Here is a 17886-nt window from a genome sequence, read left to right as displayed (position 1 = left end):
CGCATTTAGTCTTTTGGTCGAGGCTTGGAGGCAGTTTAATCGTTTGTCTCCGAGCACGAGGCCTGGGGACACTTTTGAGTACAGTTCTTGGGCAGAGAGCTTGAGAGCATTTTGGCTTCTGAGTAGAGGCTTGGGAGCATTTCTGGTTGCCTAAGCAGAGGCTTGGGAGACCCCTTAATTGCAGTTTCTGAGCAGAGGCTTGGGAACACTTTCTGGTTTTCTGAGCGCAGAGGCTTGGGAGGCCCCTGAGCTTTGGTTTTCCGAGTATAGGCTTGGGAGACCCCTGAGCTTTGGCTTCTAAGCAGAGGCTTGGAAGCACTGAGAATTTTGGTTCTTGGGCTGAGAGAGCTTGAGAGCACCCTCTGAGCCAGTAAACTTTTCCTGGTCCCGTGGCTTGTAGGCAAGCTTGAAACGGGAATAGGAATTTTCCTTCTCCCCCGGTGGAGAAGAGCCGAGTGTAGGACCCTTAAAAATCCCCTTGTGAACCTAAAAGTAGAACCTTAAAACCCCCTGGTAAAAACCCTTGAGGACCTGAGGGAAGGATAAACCTCCCAAAAGGGTCATAGAGAGGAAGAAGTTGTTAAAACCCTTGAGCAGCTTTAATCGCCCCACCCTGGTGTCGCTGATCCACTCTTTAACCTACCCGAGATCAGCCTTAAACGAAAGTAAAATGTACCGGGCAAACCCCACCGTGCCCCGCCTGGAGAAGTGGCTAGTTAAGAAGGGAGATTGCCCTTGGGAAGAAGGTTCCTTCAAGGGACCCGACCCACTCCAGATAGTTAGAAGCGCCTTCCAGGACTTCTGTGACAAGGAGAAACCTAGGTCTAGCAAGAAAGATAGATATGGAGCCTGGGCACTTTTCACCGCCCTGCAGGACAGCGTGTCCCTAATTAGTAAGCTGCACTCAGCACAGGAGGAGCTAGAGGAGAGGTCAGAACGAGAGCAGGACGCCTTGCGTCTAGAAATCCAGACCCTCAGGACTAAGCTAGTCGAACAGGAGAGAGACCATGAGGAAAGAGCAGTTGAGTGGTGCGCTGAACGCGTCAATTTCATATTGGAAAAACAAGGATTAACCACTGCCCTTCAGGACGCCCAGCACAAGGCTGAAGCGGCCTCCGCTCGTGCCGATATGGCTGAGCATGCAGTAACCGAAGGACAGGAAAGAATCGCTAAGCTAACCCATGCCGCCCAGTTCATGGCAGAGCACAATCACTCCAAGGTAGCTTCTGCGGACCACTCCACCTGTAAGAGGGAGCTAGAGGCCCTAAAACAGCACCTGGGGTTGCAGCAGGCCGTAATCTCCGCCGTGCATCCCGCAGCCCTCTTGGCCCTCCCCGAAGGTAGTACCGACAGTTGGTCACCTCCTTCGCCCCAGCCCGAGGAAGCTCCACAGCCCCTCCATCCGATAGCTACCAAAGAAATTGTCACCACAGACGAGGATGGCAGGAAGACAGACCGGGTCATTAAGGAAACCCGCAATTGGAGGCCCGATGAGCTCCAAGCCATAGCGGACCGCATGGGACCCCTGAACCGAGACTCAGCTATACAATGGTTTGCACACGTGACCATGTCCCAGCCCTCCGCCAGTGGCTCCGATGTAGCTCAGCTGGCTCGCCATTGTGCCAGCCCCGAAATAGTCACCTCTCTTAACGCATATATTTCTAACCGGAGACTAGCCACTCACAGTCAGTATGGTGCCATGAAAGAGTTGTGCGCATTCCTATGGCCCACCAAGAGTTTAAAGGCCCTGTATATTGCAGAGTCTCAAAAACCCGGAGAGGATCCAGAGGCATATTTAGCCAGAAAGCAGCTCCTAGCCAAACTAGCAGACGAGGTAGATTTAGACTTGAGCGACATGCTGGACTTCGACGACTTAGAATTTAGGAGGGCAGTTATAGATGGACTCAACAGCACCACTCGCCTAGCCCTAGCAGGAGTAGAGCCCGGGAGCATTACATGGGGAGAGCTGGAATCCCGCATCAGGAGCATTGCTGGCCTGTTGCGAGAGACCGGCGCCATCCGCCATGTGAAGTCCCCGGCCTCTCGTAGAAAGGAGAGCGAGCCGATAAGTGCAGTCACCTATGCCAATCATGGCCCCCACTCTCAGTACCGACCGCAGGGACGCAGCCCGTACCCGGAGGCAAGGGGAGGGATCCTGAGGGGAAGGAGCAGTAGCTTTAACCGGGGAAGAGGACCGAGGGACTACCGCCCGGGAGTTTCCTTTGCACCCACCCCGAGTTACGGTTCCTCCTCCCAGCAGGGACCCCACGAGCCCCGATCACAGGATGCGCCCCTAGCCCCTTCTCACTCGCGAGCATCACACCCGTACAATCATCAGGTCTACCCGCCTCCAGATCAGTCTAACGCTTGGGGAGCATCGCAGGGCGACCACGAGGGATACCGGGACCGCGGCAGCACGCCCCAGTCCAGGGACCCCCTCCGTTGGGAACTATGGATGCGCCTCAAAAACATTGGAGCGAACATGGAGCTATTCGATGGAAAGCCTACGTCCGTTCTAATGAAGGCGATCATGGAATGGGAAGACCAGCAACAGCCCCCAGTACCTCCGTCAGCGCCTCCTTTACCGCCTGACCCTCCCTTCTCGAGTCCTCCGATAGCTGCGGTCCGGGAACGTCCGAGCCCCAACAACCCCTTTAGAGGAAGCGCCGCTTCCACCGACCAGGGCGCAGGATCAGAATAGGGTTGCCCCGAGTCCCAGTCTCCCTCCGTGGGCATAGTTGCCAAACTAAAGCCGGACACATGGGGGAGACCGACAGTAAAGGCAGGGATCGGGACTCCCGGGGAAAAGAAGAAGCCTGCCACCCTCCTCATAGATACCGGAGCTTCACTTAATATACTCCGGCCCACCTTAGTCACAAAGGGAACTCAGACCCCCACCACCATGCAGCTCGCCGGTTTTGGAGGCGGCATGCAGGAATCCCCGGTCTGGCAGGATATCCCCCTCTCCGTTGGGAACCTGGCCACCCGGATTTCGGCATGCGCAAACCGGGGAGAAGATGATGGACTTTTGGGCATGCCATTTTTCCGTGCCAAGGGACTGACCATTGACCTAGCAAATGGGCTCCTGTGGCGCATCCCAGGAGGCCCAGACTTTGTCAATGCAATCCATCGGTGCGCAGCCCTTAAGGCCCCCCTTCCTCTCGCCCCCATTACAGGAGACCCCTGGGTTCAGGACTTTCCCGAAGTGTGGGTGACAGACAAGGCCGAGTGTGGGATAGTGAAGGGCGCCTGCGTCCTGATTGAAGGAAAGGACCCCCCTCCCCAACGACAGTACAAGTACCCAGCGGAAGCTGAGGCAGGGATAGCCAAGACCATAGAAGGACTCCTTGAGTGGGACATCATACTCCCGATGCAGTCCATCTGCAACGCCCCATTGTGGCCAGTTCTAAAAGCAGATGGAGTGACCTGGAGAATGACGGTCGACTTCCGTGCCCTGAATGCCACCACCCCTCCAGTTGCCCCGGTTGTGGCCAAGTACAATGAGATCCTGACGGCCATTGCCGCTGGGTCCCGGTTCTACTCGGTCATAGACCTGGCCAACGCTTTCCACTCCATCCGGTTGCATGAGTCTTGCTGGTACAAGTTCGCGTTCACTTTCCGCGGCCAGCAATACGCATTCAAACGGACACCCCAGGGATTCCACTCCAGCCCCAGTATTTGTCATGCCCATGTAGTTCAGATGTTGGAACACCTCCAACCCTCCTCGAGGCCCCACGTACTGAGCTACGTGGATGACATTTTAGTCCACGCCCCCACGGAAGAATTAGCCCGCCAAATCACCAGGGAAGTCCTGGAACTCCTCCGCGAGACTGGGTTCAAGGCAAGCAGGGAAAAGGCCCAATTGGTTCAGACCAGCGTCAAGTACCTGGGTCTGACCCTGGGACCCGAGGGTCGCACCCCGGACGCCCAGAGAATGGAGGTCATTTCCAAACTGCCTGCACCCACCGATGTCCCCTCCCTCAGAGCCCTTCTAGGAACTTTTAACTTTTCCCGAGACTTCATCGAGTCCTTTGCAGACAAAGCTCGCCCCCTTTATGCCCTCCTCAAGAAGAACACTACCTGGGAGTGGGGACCGGAGCAACAGACAGCCTTAGCCGAGCTGAAGCGCAGCCTGGCCGCAGCCCCGGCCCTAGCCCATCCAGATGTCACCCAGCCATTCTTTATTCAGTTAGCCGTGTCAGACAAGAGCATAGGAGCCACGCTCACCCAGCAGCAAGCGGGAACCGCTAGAGTAGTAGCCTATGCCTCTCGCAACCTAACCGCAGTAGAGACCAAGTTCAGCCCATGCGAAAAGACTTGCCTTGCTCTAGTCTGGAGTCTGACCCATTGGGAATTTATCATAGGAGGTTCACGTACAATAGTTCAAACGACTCACACGCCCCTCAAATATATTCTGTCTGGCAAGATACAAGATGGACAAGTCTCAAACGCCCGCATAGCGCAGTGGACCCTGGCCATGGTCAACCACGGAGTAGAATTCAAAAAGGAGACCACTGAGCCACCAGCCCCCTATGGCCTGTTAGTAACCGGGACCGAGCACGAGTGCCCCCTGGACCCGCCACCGCAGGTTGTCTGGCCAGTCACTTGGGGAGTCCCGCTAGAGGAAGCCCGACAGAACGGCTTCACATGCTGGTTCTGTGACGGCTCCTCCTTTCATGTTGGAGGCTCCCCTCGGACAGGCTACGGCGCCGTGCGAGTGAGCGACGCCCATACTCTTAAAGGTCCAGCCCGCCCCCATTCCAGCCAAGCGGCTGAGGTGCAAGCGCTTCTGGCAGTGCTTGAGTTTGAGCCCCCAGAAAGCCCACTTGCCATTTACACAGACTCGGATTGGACGGCCAAAGCCACCACAGTCTGGCTCCCGGTGTGGCAGAATCAGGGGTGGAGAGCTAGTGATGGGAAACCCATAGCTCACCTTCAGCTATGGCAGCAAGTAGCAGCACTCCTTCAGTCCCGCTCAGGCCCAACGCAGGTTACCCATGTCAAGGGACACCAGAAGACAAACTCAGAGACCACTTATTGGAATGACCAGGCAGACCTCGCAGCCAAGGCAGCCGCCACTGAAAATGCTCCCCTATCGGAACCAGCCACCGATTGTCCCCTACACCCTGTCACCACCCGGGCACAAGCCCGCAGCCAGGCTCAGGGAACCACAGGGACACTAGACCTAGCACAACTACAGCTATCTGACCCAGAAGTAGCCGACCTCCTAACCGCAGGAAGAGATCAGACAGGAAGACTAATGATCCGAGAGGAGGAAGGCATAGTTTGGGCAGTAGATACAGCCGGCGAACGCCACTGGGTAGTGCCATTGGAAGTTAGGGCCGACTTAATTCAGTTTGTCCACGAGCAGGGACACCGAGGCAAGGACCTGACTATGGAAAGGGTAAAAGAGGTTGGATGGTGGCCTGGCATGCGCACCGAAGTAGCGCAATGGGTAGACAACTGTCTGTCCTGCGCTATGGTCAATGCAGACCCCACCGGACCTAGAGCTCCCCTCCAGCATCAGAGAATTGACGGACCATGGGCTCGCATACAAATTGACTTTATCGGCCCCCTTCCCCCCACTCCTCGCGGCAATCGCTACTGTCTCACTGTCATAGACCCCTTTAGCAAATGGGTCGAAGCGTTTCCTTGTAAGCGCAACAATGCAGCCACCACAGCCAAACTACTGTTCAACAATGTCTTTTCAAGATGGGGCATCGTGAGAGTCATGGACTCTGATTTAGGCTCACACTTCATCGGAGAAGTCACACAGGAGCTTTGCAAGGCGCTAGGCATCCAGCAACGCTTCCACATAGCCGGCCACCCTCAAGCTTCGGGCGCCATAGAAATAACCAACCGGACCCTCAAGGAGGCTCTCCGCAAAATGGTTCGCTCCTCCGGGAGAGACTGGGATGAAAAACTCCCCATAATCCTAATGGCCATCAGAGGCACCACCGCAGTTCATGGGCTCACACCCCATATGGTAATGACAGGGCGAAGAATGCAGCTCCCGGAAGCCTTCTGGCTAGATACGCAGCTCCCTTCTGATATGCAGCCCGTAGTGATTAATGACGCTTGGGTCCAGGATCTGCTCTCATCCATACACGCCGTCCACATGCAAGTGGCCCAGAAGTTGGGCACAGCTCAGAAAGATATGGACCGCAAACTAGGATGGGTCAGGAACCCCAGGCAGTGGGAGGAAGGACAGCTCGTTCTGTACAGAAAGTTCTCTCAAAAGGCGCATTCACTAGCAGCCAAATGGCAAGGCCCAGTCCCCATCACGAAAAGAGTCTCCCCAGCCGTCTATCAGGTAGCTATCCAGAGAAAGACAGGAGGCACTTGGCTAAAATACTTTCACGCCTCTCAATTAAAAGAATGGAAAGGGAAGCCGCTGCAAACCGCCCCTCCTGTGTATGACCCTGGGGGAGCCGCCGCCAGCCCGGCCCCCCTCTGCCCAGTGATTCGCCAAACGTCCCTTCACCCTGGGCCAGAGATACCCTGCGTCCCCTTAGACCAGACCTTTGTAGCCTTAGTATAAAAGAAACAGTAGAATATGTAGATATAGGTGTGAATGTCAAGAGTTTTTCCAATTCTATTCTTTAACTTCATTAGGCGGGCCCCACAGTTGGGACCCTTGGGGAAGACACGGCAACCAAAGCCAAATAGGACCACCACCAAGAGTGATTCTTAATTGGAATTCAGAGCCGCATGTTCGGAAAAAAATTGCACAGGCAAAAGAGATTTGCTGTGTGAAAGTGTTTGGAGAGGCTTTAGCCCAAGAGTGAATGCATTTCCAATATTGGAGACACACCAATAAAGGTGATCTCTGTATTTGAAAACATTTCACCCGCCGTGCTGGTGAAGATCCCGCATCTACGTAGATTCGGGGTCTCACCTGCTTGACCCACGCTTTCGCATGATGGTCGGCTTTCGCTTTGAGGGCCGTGCCTCCCCTGGAAAAAGGACCCCCAGGAGACCCAACATCCCTCTTTTACTAATGCTCATATTCGTCACGGTGAGTTGCTATACGGCGCCACCAGCCAGTACGCTTTACTGCAAAAGTAAAAGACCTGCCAGTATTTTGTAAATATGTGCCCTCTGGAATATGTTATTGAGGTGCGTTTGCTACGCACAAGGGGCAGCGTGCCTCATTTACATAGCCAGGATCCCCCGCGCCAAGATGACCCCCGAATAACCCAGACCCAATGGCGCCGGCAGATCTCGGCCGCCTCCGCCGCTTTTCGATAAACGCTGCCGAACGCCTTCGGCTCCATTTCGTCCCTTTCTGCCAGCAGCCGCCCACCCCATCTAACGTAATCTTTTCCCTTGCCCGTACCGTATAAGGGAAAAGAAGGGGGGGAGACATATTGAAGTTATAATGAAGCCCTGCCAGGCCTTCCAAGTGAGGGCAACCTGAAAGTAACCCACGCCCGTGTGCTTTTGCTTTGTGTGTTTCTTTCTTTTAACATGAAAATGGGGCCTCCCGAGGGAGTCCCTCCAAAAATTGATCCTAGGAAAAAATATGGTCCGCTGAAATACATACATGAGGTCCTGCAAAAAAAAGCAGAGGGAAAAAGGCAAAGCAAAAGCAAACCATCATAAAACATACCTTCAACCCTAACCTCATCTACTTAAAAATTATTTTAGAAAAATAGAACGAAGGTTTCCTTTAGCAGCAACCCTTATAGTTGCTGGAAACCGCTCTCTAGTTTTTTTCGTTTTGAAGCGGCAAGGCCAGGCCGAGCCGGACCGATAGCTCTCAGCCCGCAAAATAAAAATAGCCCGCCACCGAGCAAGGGGCACCTGAAGGCCACATAGTCTAGGCACCCAGGGACCCCTGGGGCGAGTTTGCATAATCCCGCCTGACGCACAGCCGACCCTTGCCCGACGTAAAGACGTCCCCTCTGAAATATACATGCTTTAGGAAGAAGCCTCCGCATAGGAGTCCCCCAGAGCAACAAGCTGGAAGGCTCGCTTAGTGCCCCTGGGACTTCTCGTTCGAACCCCGCTTAACAGACAGTGCTGGCAGAAAAACGCCCTCCCTTTTCCCCCCGCTCTACTTCATTCATTTTGCCGCAAGAAACTCAGGGAACCTGTACTTGTATCCGCAGGTCTCCCCAGGATATTTTCGCCACAAAAAGAAAAGGAAGGCCAGGAGATGAGGCACCTGGCTACTCTGTGTTTGCTCGTGCTGGCAGGCACCCTAACAGAGGGACGCCCGTCCAAATTAATGCCCTACCCCCACTGGAGATGTATCAATACACTAGCAGGGAATGAAATGATGGTCTGCAAAGTTGTGCAGCAGAGCAATATGACCACCCCCACGGATCGCACTAACTTCCGCAGTTGCGAAGACCAGTGGATCCGACCCCCAGAGCTTGTTATTTTATGTGTGGGAGTCAAAACCATGTCCCAAGAATTAGTATGCTATTCAACTACCGATACGGTTTCACCACTTGCTCCAATTCCATGTATGTTTCTTCCCCGCATCAGGCCAGCCCCCACCGCAGTCCCAGTGGTAGACAAATATACCACCCCCGCCAACTTCGAAACCTCGCCATTTGTCACTGAGGCTTTCGGACCATACTGTGAAGTTATTTTAGTGTCGGCCGCAGTATGGAAGGCGGGAGACCCCTTTAGAATGACCATCCTACTAGGCACTACTACCACTGAATCTGCATCTGTCACTATCACGCCCCCTTCAGGCGCAGTTCTCTCCTTTGCTATAAAACGCTGGGAGAACCTGACCTGGATTGTAAAGGAGGAAGACCTAGCCAAACATGGCCCACCCGATTGGATACTGGTTCAACAGACGCCCGAATGCCAAACCAAGCCCCTAGTAGAGAAATTTCACCGGCTTGGGCTGCTCTTTGTAAATTTGACTCACGAACCAGGCAATTATTCCCTGCTGATCCGGACCCAGGAGACCCACGTCATCCAAATTGACCCTTTGATTGCTAGCAATGAACAATTAAGCCAAGGCGGCACGCATATAGTGGGCTCCCATGTTTTGAAAACTGACATTCGAGAGAGAGTTCTAGTCCGCCCGCAAATGTCTTTAAAAGAGATCCGCATAGACTTAGCTGAGCTAAATGTAACCCAGAGGCTGCCGCAGTGCGCTCCCTATCTGGAGGCCGGTAGCAAGGGTTGGAATGCATGGCTACAACTGTGGATCGATCCCTCCCCCTCTCTCTCGCGTGCCAGACGAAGCATTGCCGACTGGACTGCTCCTGCAGCCGGAGGCTTAGCAATCATGGATTCGGTCAACATTGAGACTCTCGCTAATAAGTTTGCCCATGTCACGACCAGCATCTCCGACTTAGGTAAACCGGTGGTGCAGTCCCTAAATTCCATTGCGAATGGGCAACACGAGATCAGCTCCATTTTAGTTAACTGGGAGAGTCAAATTGAAAGAGATTTTTCTCTGCTGCTCAAAGGAACACAGTCTTTTGAACGCAACATGTCAATAGCCATGGCATGTATGCAAGCCCAACAATTAAATCAGGCTGTGGCCATGGGGCTAATTCGGCAAGCCACGGATGGGCACTTGCCCCTGGAAATTAAAAGATTGATTATGCCCAAATTGTCACCCCTAGAACTGGAGCTTGAATCCTGGTGGTCTCTCGTAAATTCCTCATTCTCACCGACCACCCAGGAGCTTAAATTATTTTTATTAACGGCCAGTGCGCACGAGTCATTCCATGTGTATCCAGTCGTGCCTCTGGGACTCCAAGTCAGCGATACCGAAGTCCTCTACGCCCGCCACCCCGACCATTGGGCCCGCTTCACCCCGACTGGATGGCAGCTCGTCAGCCTCCAAGGGTGCCAGCATCGAGACCAGACCGGCTTCATTTGCCAGGACCAAGCCTTTGCACCTCATCACCCCTGTGTAGCCCCGCAAGTCGACGCCCTCAACGAGTGCTCTTTTGAGGTCGTCCGGGAGAACAGCTCCGCTGTGGTCTACATTGGGAAAGGATGTGCCTGCGTGCGAACGGCCTGCGATTTTGTGGTCCTGAATTCGTTCCAGCTGAAGCCCGTGATCCCGGGAGTCAATTGCTGCTTCTGCAACCTATCGTCGGTAGCAGCCTGCGACTTCACCTACACGGTACCGGTCTGGACCCAAGAAGAGATCCTGGTGGCACCCTCCATCTATCGCTATGTGAAGCCAGTCTCCCTCGGCATCGGTCTGGAGCTAATCCACGAGCTCCTGACCCACCCCCAGCTACATCGCACCCTCCAGAGCATCCAGAGGGACGGGGACACCACTGCTTTGGTTGTGTCCCACAACGGAAAGGAGATTTTGGATCTTGCCCAGCGGATTAAGACCACCGGTGAGCACTCGTGGTGGGAGACCCTCTTTGGCTGGAGCGCCACTGCCACTGGAATTTACAATTTGGCTTTACACCCGATCGTCGTTATTTTGGCCTTTCAAGTTTTGTTATGTGCCTCACTGCTGTATTTGGGCTGTTGAAGCCGCCGACAGCTCCAGCAACTCCAGCTGTCTTACCGCTTGGATCACTATAACCCCGACCTTCTTCTGCCTTAAGGGTTGTTCTTGGCGCCCCGTTTTAGCCTTTGTTTGTTTTATTGCTTGTGTTGTTATGATCATGTGTACGGATCCTGAACCAGCCCCATGGACGCTTTGCTGCCGGACACCGCTCCGAGGCCCTCTTGTGGACTAGGGGGGGACATATTTCTCCGCCTCCCAGCCCACGGCCAGCCTTCGAACCGCCAGCCACCTCCATGAGGACTAGAACTGTGTGCCCGAAGCCCTTCTTGCCGCCAGCCGACCCTGCTCTGCGGATTGACGCAGACAGCAAGGGGGGGTGGAAGTGTGTTTTGGAGCACATAGACTAAGCTTGCTTGTTATTGTAAATATGCAACCCAGTCCAGCAGCTGTACTGCGGACTGAGCCGTCTGTGATCTTTGTTGCTCTATTGTTCTATGAATTTCTTCCCATTGCTTCTTATGAATTTTACACCCATGAATTTAGCCCCGAACTAGTCCCTCCCTCTATCTATCGCAAGTGCGCCCATGATCTTCCCATGAACTGGGACCCTTTTATCACCCCCTATTAACTTTATCCCTATGAATTTGATTTTAACCTTATGGATTGCCTTTTTAACCTGACTCCCTCCGCCGAGGTAATTCTAGCCTATTTATCATTTTATGAATTGGGTTTTAGCCGGGACTTCTCCTGAGCAGTCTCTTTTAAAGGATATTTTATTTCTGATTTTAAGCTCTATGAATTTGTTTTTAATCTGGCCGCATGAGTTGGTCTTTTAATTGCGAAGTTTATTTTTCTGCCCCCAGGAGCCCTTCCGTCGCTCCCCCCCCCTCATGAATTGTTTCCACGCACTTGCTTTTCTATGAAATTGGTTTTAACTTCCTGAATTATTGTTTTAATCCTATATATATATGTATTTATGGTTTTAATCACCCATGAATTGTTCTACCTGACTTGCACTTTCTTATATGAATTATTCCCTCGCCTATGAGCTTTGTTTTAATTTCCTATGAAGTAGCCTGCTTTTATTCTTGCATTCATGAATGTATCCATGAATTGCCCTTGCTTTTAATCTTATGATTATGAATTAATCCATGTATATGAATTGCTCCTGGTTTTTAATGCTTTTAACCCATCATGAATTCCGTATGAATTACCTTCATCCATGAATTGATCACTGTACACAAATATGAATTATTGCTATTTATATGCATGAATTGCTCATTGCTGCCTATATCACTATGAATTGCTATTACCTATGAATTTTTGCTATTTATTCTGACGATTGCACTTAGCACACCCCCTGGTGTGAACCCAGAGACCTGCAGCCCATTGGCTGATCTAAATTGCACTTATTCGGTTAGGTGGTTCTCCAAACTAAATTTTTGAGTGACGCCTCCTCCCCCTTCCCTTCCCACTCCTTCTTCGCTCGAAGCTCGACCACCGGACATTGCCAACCACCTCGCCTTTGAAGTCAAGTTCGGAGACCCGCGCGCCTGACGTCACGGGGTCTCCGAGGGGGGGAATTGTTGCCAAGTAGGCCCCCTCCCCTGCTTTAAGGCCTGCCATGAACTGTGCTAAAGTTACCTGCATTGCTGTTTCACTGCTACACCAAAGACTGCTTTGCACGTGCGTGTTCTGATACACGTGTCAGTTTCCTGTCTGCGTGTCAATTACCTTGCTGCTGCAATAGACTGTGTAATTTACTGACTCCATGTTTGGATATCTGCACAAAGGACTCTCTTTCTGGGCAACCCTGCCCTGACCTGTATCTGGACTTCCCAGTGTGTGTTTGGACTGTGTTACAAGTGTGCCCCGTGCCTGCATTGCCATCTGCCACGGACCGTGCCTGTTCCCTGCTTTGGACTGTGTTTTAAAGTGTTGCTCCCCCTGCCTCCATGGAAGCCTGCCTCATATGGGCCCAAGCCGCTGCTAGCAGCTGGGCGCCAGCCGGGGAAACCTCCAGCGAGCCTGGCTAGGCGCTCCCTGGTCAGTTCCCGCCTGGAGCCTCCCGCGGGCCGGTCGCCGCGCTTGCCCTCGCTACCGGGCAGCCTGCTATCCAGCCCCAGCTATGCCCAGCCGGCATCCATGTTCTCAGGCCCCCAGAAGACCCAGGGAAGAAGACTGCTTTGAGAAGCCATTTCGGCGAAGCGGGCACACCACGTCCGCAGCGAGAGCCCCTCGCCCCGCTCTGCATATCTTAGGAGCCGCCCCGGAGAAGGAACTAAGTGCCGACCATCCCAAGCACTTAGAGAATGCATCTCAAAGAAACCTCCGCATTCCAGAGCTGATGACATCAGGACAAGCCCTGTCCGCTGGAACATCCTTTCAGCCCACTCGGATTTCCCCCTCCCTCTTTTGTCCCCTCTTCCTGAGGTGTCACTTATCACAATCTGATTACCAAAGTGGCCCATCCAAACCATTCAGTAACCCATTAGAACCTTTGTTTTAGACTGTGAGAACCACCAAGTACAGCACCAGCCCCAGGGTACGTTTTGGGGTATTTAAGCTGGTCTCCCAGACCACTCGGTGCTCAGGCCATTCCCTATCCAGACCTCCTTGCTGTCCGTCTGTGGTCCCAGTGCTGGCATTGGGCCACCCTCGCTGCTGTGTCTCTGCTTCGCTCCAGGATTGTGAGTATTTCCCTTATCGTTGGGAACCCGCTAATGCGAACGTCTCTGTATTTCCTACTCTGTATTTTCCTAGATCTTATGTGTTCCTTGTATGATTGTGCAAGTTAGGCTTATGCCACACTAAATACACGTGTTTGGAACTTATTCGTTGTCTGCCTCTTTTTCACTAGAGTGTCTGGGATCGGGACCTCCGTATACATAGGTTATGATCCGCGCTTAATATTAAGTTACAGACTGCTGCAGCTAATTCCCCATTATAATAAAAGAGCAGTTCTGGTAACAGACTTTGAGTCTGAGCCACATTTATTGTCCACGTAATGCACAAGGATTTTAAAGTAATGAAAAGGTGACTGCTAAGTTTCAGATTATTGATATTTGCCTCCCATTATGTGATTGCAGGAAGTTTATTTAAAGATCACCTTTGAAGCGTCTGGAAACTACTTGATTGTGAAGCTGTCTTTAGACAGGTAATGGATTCTTATCTAGAAATTAATAACCGATAGTTTTAATAAGCATTTATATATTGCATTTCAAGTTTTCTAAGATGTAAGAATCCCTAGGGGAATGTACAACCATGCAAGGTAGGCCAAGATTATTATTAGTGGTCAACGTCTTCCAATAATTACCAATTAATGATTAGTAAAATTAGTGATTTCTCTAGCAATTCTTGTAAATATCTCACTTCGCAGGGTTTCTAGGCCAATACACACAAATCTTTATTTTCTTTGTTACATCTGAATCCTGCCCTGATACCCACTGCCACCACGGAGCCTTTGAAGACGTTGCTTGCCAAGAGGGCCAGGGCTACCACTTACCCTGTATTGACTTGCCATCTAAGGCCCTGCCTTATGCCAAAGTCTCCTGTCATCACTGCATCGTCTGCACCCAGGCAAGGTATCAGCATCTCAAAAGGTCTGACAGGGTGTGGCTGGAGAGCAATCAACTTGCCCTCCCTCCTCTTGCCTGTTCTTAGCTAAGAGAAACTTTTTAAACTAGGAAAATAGATTTTGATGCAGTCTAAACCTCCAAAATAAAAAGCATTTGTCTATTCCCTCATTCAAACTCACCCCCCCTTCCCCAGCCAGCCATTGCTCCTCCCCAGCTCTTACAAAAGGTGTTGGATCTTAACATCTGAGCATGGAAAATCTTTGGAAACATTTTCTTTGCTTGTGGCAATTTGTCCTGTACAATTCTGGTATGAAACTGTATGAAATGGTGAAATGGATACGGTTGTTGCTAAATAAAGAAGAGTCCAGTAGCACCTTTAAGACTAACCAATTTTATTGTAGCAGAAGCTTTCGAGAATCAAGTTCTCTTCGTCAGATGCATGATCCGAACTGGTCAAATACAGAAGAGGAGGGGAGAGAGGGGAGAAAGAAGGGGACATATATCACAAGGGGACAGGATGCAATTAGCGGGGAGGCAACCCAAACATTCCTTTGCTAGTAAATGTAAACATCTCCTTTTGGTGTGGAGTCAGTTTGCCGTGTTAGTTTGGAGCAGTGAAAGCATCCAATTACTATGTAGTATAAGTCTTCGATAACCACAGCTCTCCCTGCCAGATGCATCTGACAAAGAGAACTGTGGTCCCCGAAAGCCCACACCAGGCATCACTGGGCTCCCCTAGACCACGCCTCTGTAAAGGAAATCTGTTACCTGTGATAACCATTCATAGTCTCTATTCAGTCCCAGCTTGACAGAGTCAAATTTGCATAGGAATTCCAATTCAGCAGCCTCCCGTTGGATTTTGTTTTTGAAAGGTTTCTGTTGAACCACAGCGACCTTTAAGTCTTTGATGGAATGTCCTGGTAGATTGATTCTCGAAAGCTTATGCTACAATAAAATTGGTTAATCTTAAAGGTGCTACTGGACTCTTTTTGATTTTGCTACTACAGACTAACACGGCTAACTCCTCTGGTTGTTGCTAAAGAAGCAGTGCTTTTCTAAGGGGTTACCACATTAACTGGCAAGGAGCTCTGATTCTCCAAAGCTCATATCCTGGCAATCTAGTTGGTCTTTAAGGTGCAACTGGACACAAATCTTGCTCAGCTTGAAGCAATTACAGTCAGGGAGCACCTCTGTAGCAGCTGCAGCACAGGTTGGCAGCCACACTGGGTATCTAACAGCAGACCAAACTGTCCAAGAGATGCAAGAGGGCGACTAATGTGCCTAGCCCATCTGCAATGCTTGCACCCTGACTAAGAGCTAAAACACACGTTAAGAAATACCTAGGTTCAGCACGTGTTCTCTTACCTCAAGGTTTGCCGGGATCGGTAGGCGTCCTGGAAGCTTAAAGTTTAGCATTTACAGAGCAGCAGGGAGGGAAATACAGGTGCCTGTATTTCCCTTCCCCTTCCTGCTGCTCTGTAAATGCTAAACTTTAAGCTTCCAGGATGCCTACAGATCCAAGCAAACTTTGAGGTAAGAGAACAAGTTTAGCATTTACAGAGCAGCAGGGAGGGAAATACAGGCGCCTGTATTTCCCTCCCTGCTGCTCTGTAAATGCTAAACTTTAAGCTTCCAGGACGCCTACAGATCCCGGCAAACCTTGAGGTAAGAGAACACGTGCTGAACCTAGGTATTTCTTAACGTGTGTTTTGGCTCTAAGTTACTCTGGGGAGCTCATGGACTTCTCCTGAAGAGCATTTCCTTGATTTTGTCGCTGGAGCCTGATCTTCCTTGATGGCATGCTGGCACCTTTGGAAACCAAGCCTGGCCTAGTCCAGAAGCCAAATGCCAACTAGCTCATTGCCCTTTGGATACCTGTATACCCAGTTAGCTAGTGGATCTACTGAAGAGCCCACTTGCTTTATTACTGCAGTTATTTTGCATAAGCAGGCAAGACTAGTTTTAGGACTGGCAGTGAGACGTTCAGCAGGTTGACCCCTATCCAAATTACCCAGTTTCTTCCTTTGTTTTACAGCCCTGATGACCTTTTAATTTCTTCACCTGTGGCTGGGACAAATGTAAGTACATATCCATTGCTTTGCTCTTCTTCAGAGATTTGAACAAATAACGCTTGGGAAAGTAGAATATTTGCACAAAGCCACCTGGGGGTATAACTGTATCTAGCCTGGCAGATGCAATAGATGGTTCTTCAGCAAAGTGGTGCAGCTGTGGAGACCACCTTTAGAAGGATGCAACAGAGCCCTTTTTTTGAGGGATAATTATTCCCACAGGCACAGGCAGGGTAGATAAATAGGAAAATAAATGGTCCTTAGGGCATGGAAGCATCCAATTCCCACTTTCTGAGCCTGCCAGCAAAGGATCTATGCCTGATGCCTGCATGTATAATTATAGGACAGAGAAACCTAATATTTAAAAACCAATAAGATAATGAACAAAATGAATATCCTTTAATAAATACAGTGCCACAAAATAATCAACATGTAAACCACGCCTATTATCAGTTATAAAAGAGAAGATCAAATGCTTTGCAACGTCATCAGTGATCTAGTATATAAAATTTACACTGGGACTTAACTCTGGTCTTAAAAACAAATGAAAAACAAGTACAGGGATCTTACAGATACAACAAATCCTTTATACTCTCAAATGTGAATTTTTTTAGTACATGGTCCTTGTCCAGCCACTATTCTTCACTGGCTTATTTTCAATAACCTAAAAATATAAATATCAAGATGGGTTAGTCTGTCTGTATCTGAAGAAGTGAGCTGTAGCTCATGAAAGCTCATACCCTGCCACAAATTTTGTCAGTCTTATAGGTGCTACTGGATTCTTGCTCTTTTCTGCTTCTAAAAGTATAAAAGAATGTTTTTAAAAAATAACTGAATAAGAGATCTCAAGGAGTTAGCCATGTTAGTCTGTAGTTCCAAAATAGTTAAGAGTCCAGTGGCACCTTTAAGACTAACCAATTTTATTGTGGCATAAGCTTTCAAGAACTACAGCTCTCTTCGTCAAATGCATCTGACAGAGCTGTAGTTCTCGAAAGCTCATACTACAGTGACATCGGACTCTTTACTATTTTGAAAAAGAGATATTAATCAAGCTAAAGGTTTACTGTGGAATGAGAAATGCCAGATGTTCAAGCTGGATTCAGAAAAGGAAGATGCACCAGAGATCACATTGCAAATTTACGATGGCTAATGGAACATACCAGGGAATTTCAGAAGAAAATCAGCCTGTGTTTTATAGATTACAGCAAAGCTTTTGACTATGTGGATCATGAAAAACCATGGAGCATTTTAAAAGAAATAGGGGTGCCACAACATCTGATTGTTTTGATGCACAACCTGTACTCTGGACAAGAGGCTACTGTCAGGACAGAATATGAAGAAACAGAATGGTTTGGCAAGGGTGTCAGACAAGGATGCATATTATTCCCCTACCTGTTCAACCTCTATGCAGAGTATTTCATAAGGAAAGATGGATTAGATCTAGAAGAAGGTGGAGTGGAAATTGGTGGAAGGACTATTAACAATTTGAGATATACAAATGATACCACGTTACTGGCAGAAAATAGTGAAGACTTGATGAAGGTTAAAGGTAGGGGTGTGCAAGCCAAAAATTTTCGGCTATAGCCGAAAGTAGAAAGCCGAAAGAAAATTCTCTATCGTTAAAGCTGAAAGCCGAAACAAGAATCTCTTTCGGGATTCGGGATTCGGGATTCTTTCGGCATTCTTTCGGCATTCTTTCGGCTTTTTTCTATGGGAAAATGCCTCCGTCTTCCAGGACGCCTGGAGGAGGCATTTTCCCACCGAATAAGCCCAAAATTGGTGGGGA

The 17886-nt window shown here is 50.2% G+C and overlaps 1 protein-coding gene across 2 annotated transcripts in view; it reads left to right on the top strand.

The window, feature by feature from the left end:
• LOC129341718 (uncharacterized) overlaps window positions 1-17886 on the top strand; it is a 42102-nt gene that overhangs the window by 12149 nt on the left and 12067 nt on the right. The window contains exons 7-8 of one of the 2 annotated variants that reach the window (XM_054997059.1): window positions 13543-13610; window positions 16067-16109. The exons of the other annotated variant lie outside the window; for it this stretch is intronic. Coding sequence (XP_054853034.1) covers window positions 13543-13610; window positions 16067-16109 — 111 coding nt within the window. The remainder of the gene's footprint in view (window positions 1-13542; window positions 13611-16066; window positions 16110-17886) is intronic. 2 annotated transcript variants of the gene reach the window in all.

Source organism: Eublepharis macularius, chromosome 1 (genome assembly GCF_028583425.1).
Source record: "Eublepharis macularius isolate TG4126 chromosome 1, MPM_Emac_v1.0, whole genome shotgun sequence".
Taxonomy (NCBI): Eukaryota; Metazoa; Chordata; class Lepidosauria; order Squamata; family Eublepharidae; genus Eublepharis; species Eublepharis macularius.
Note: the sequence above shows the minus strand (reverse complement) of the source record. Positions and strands in the feature narration are given on the sequence as shown.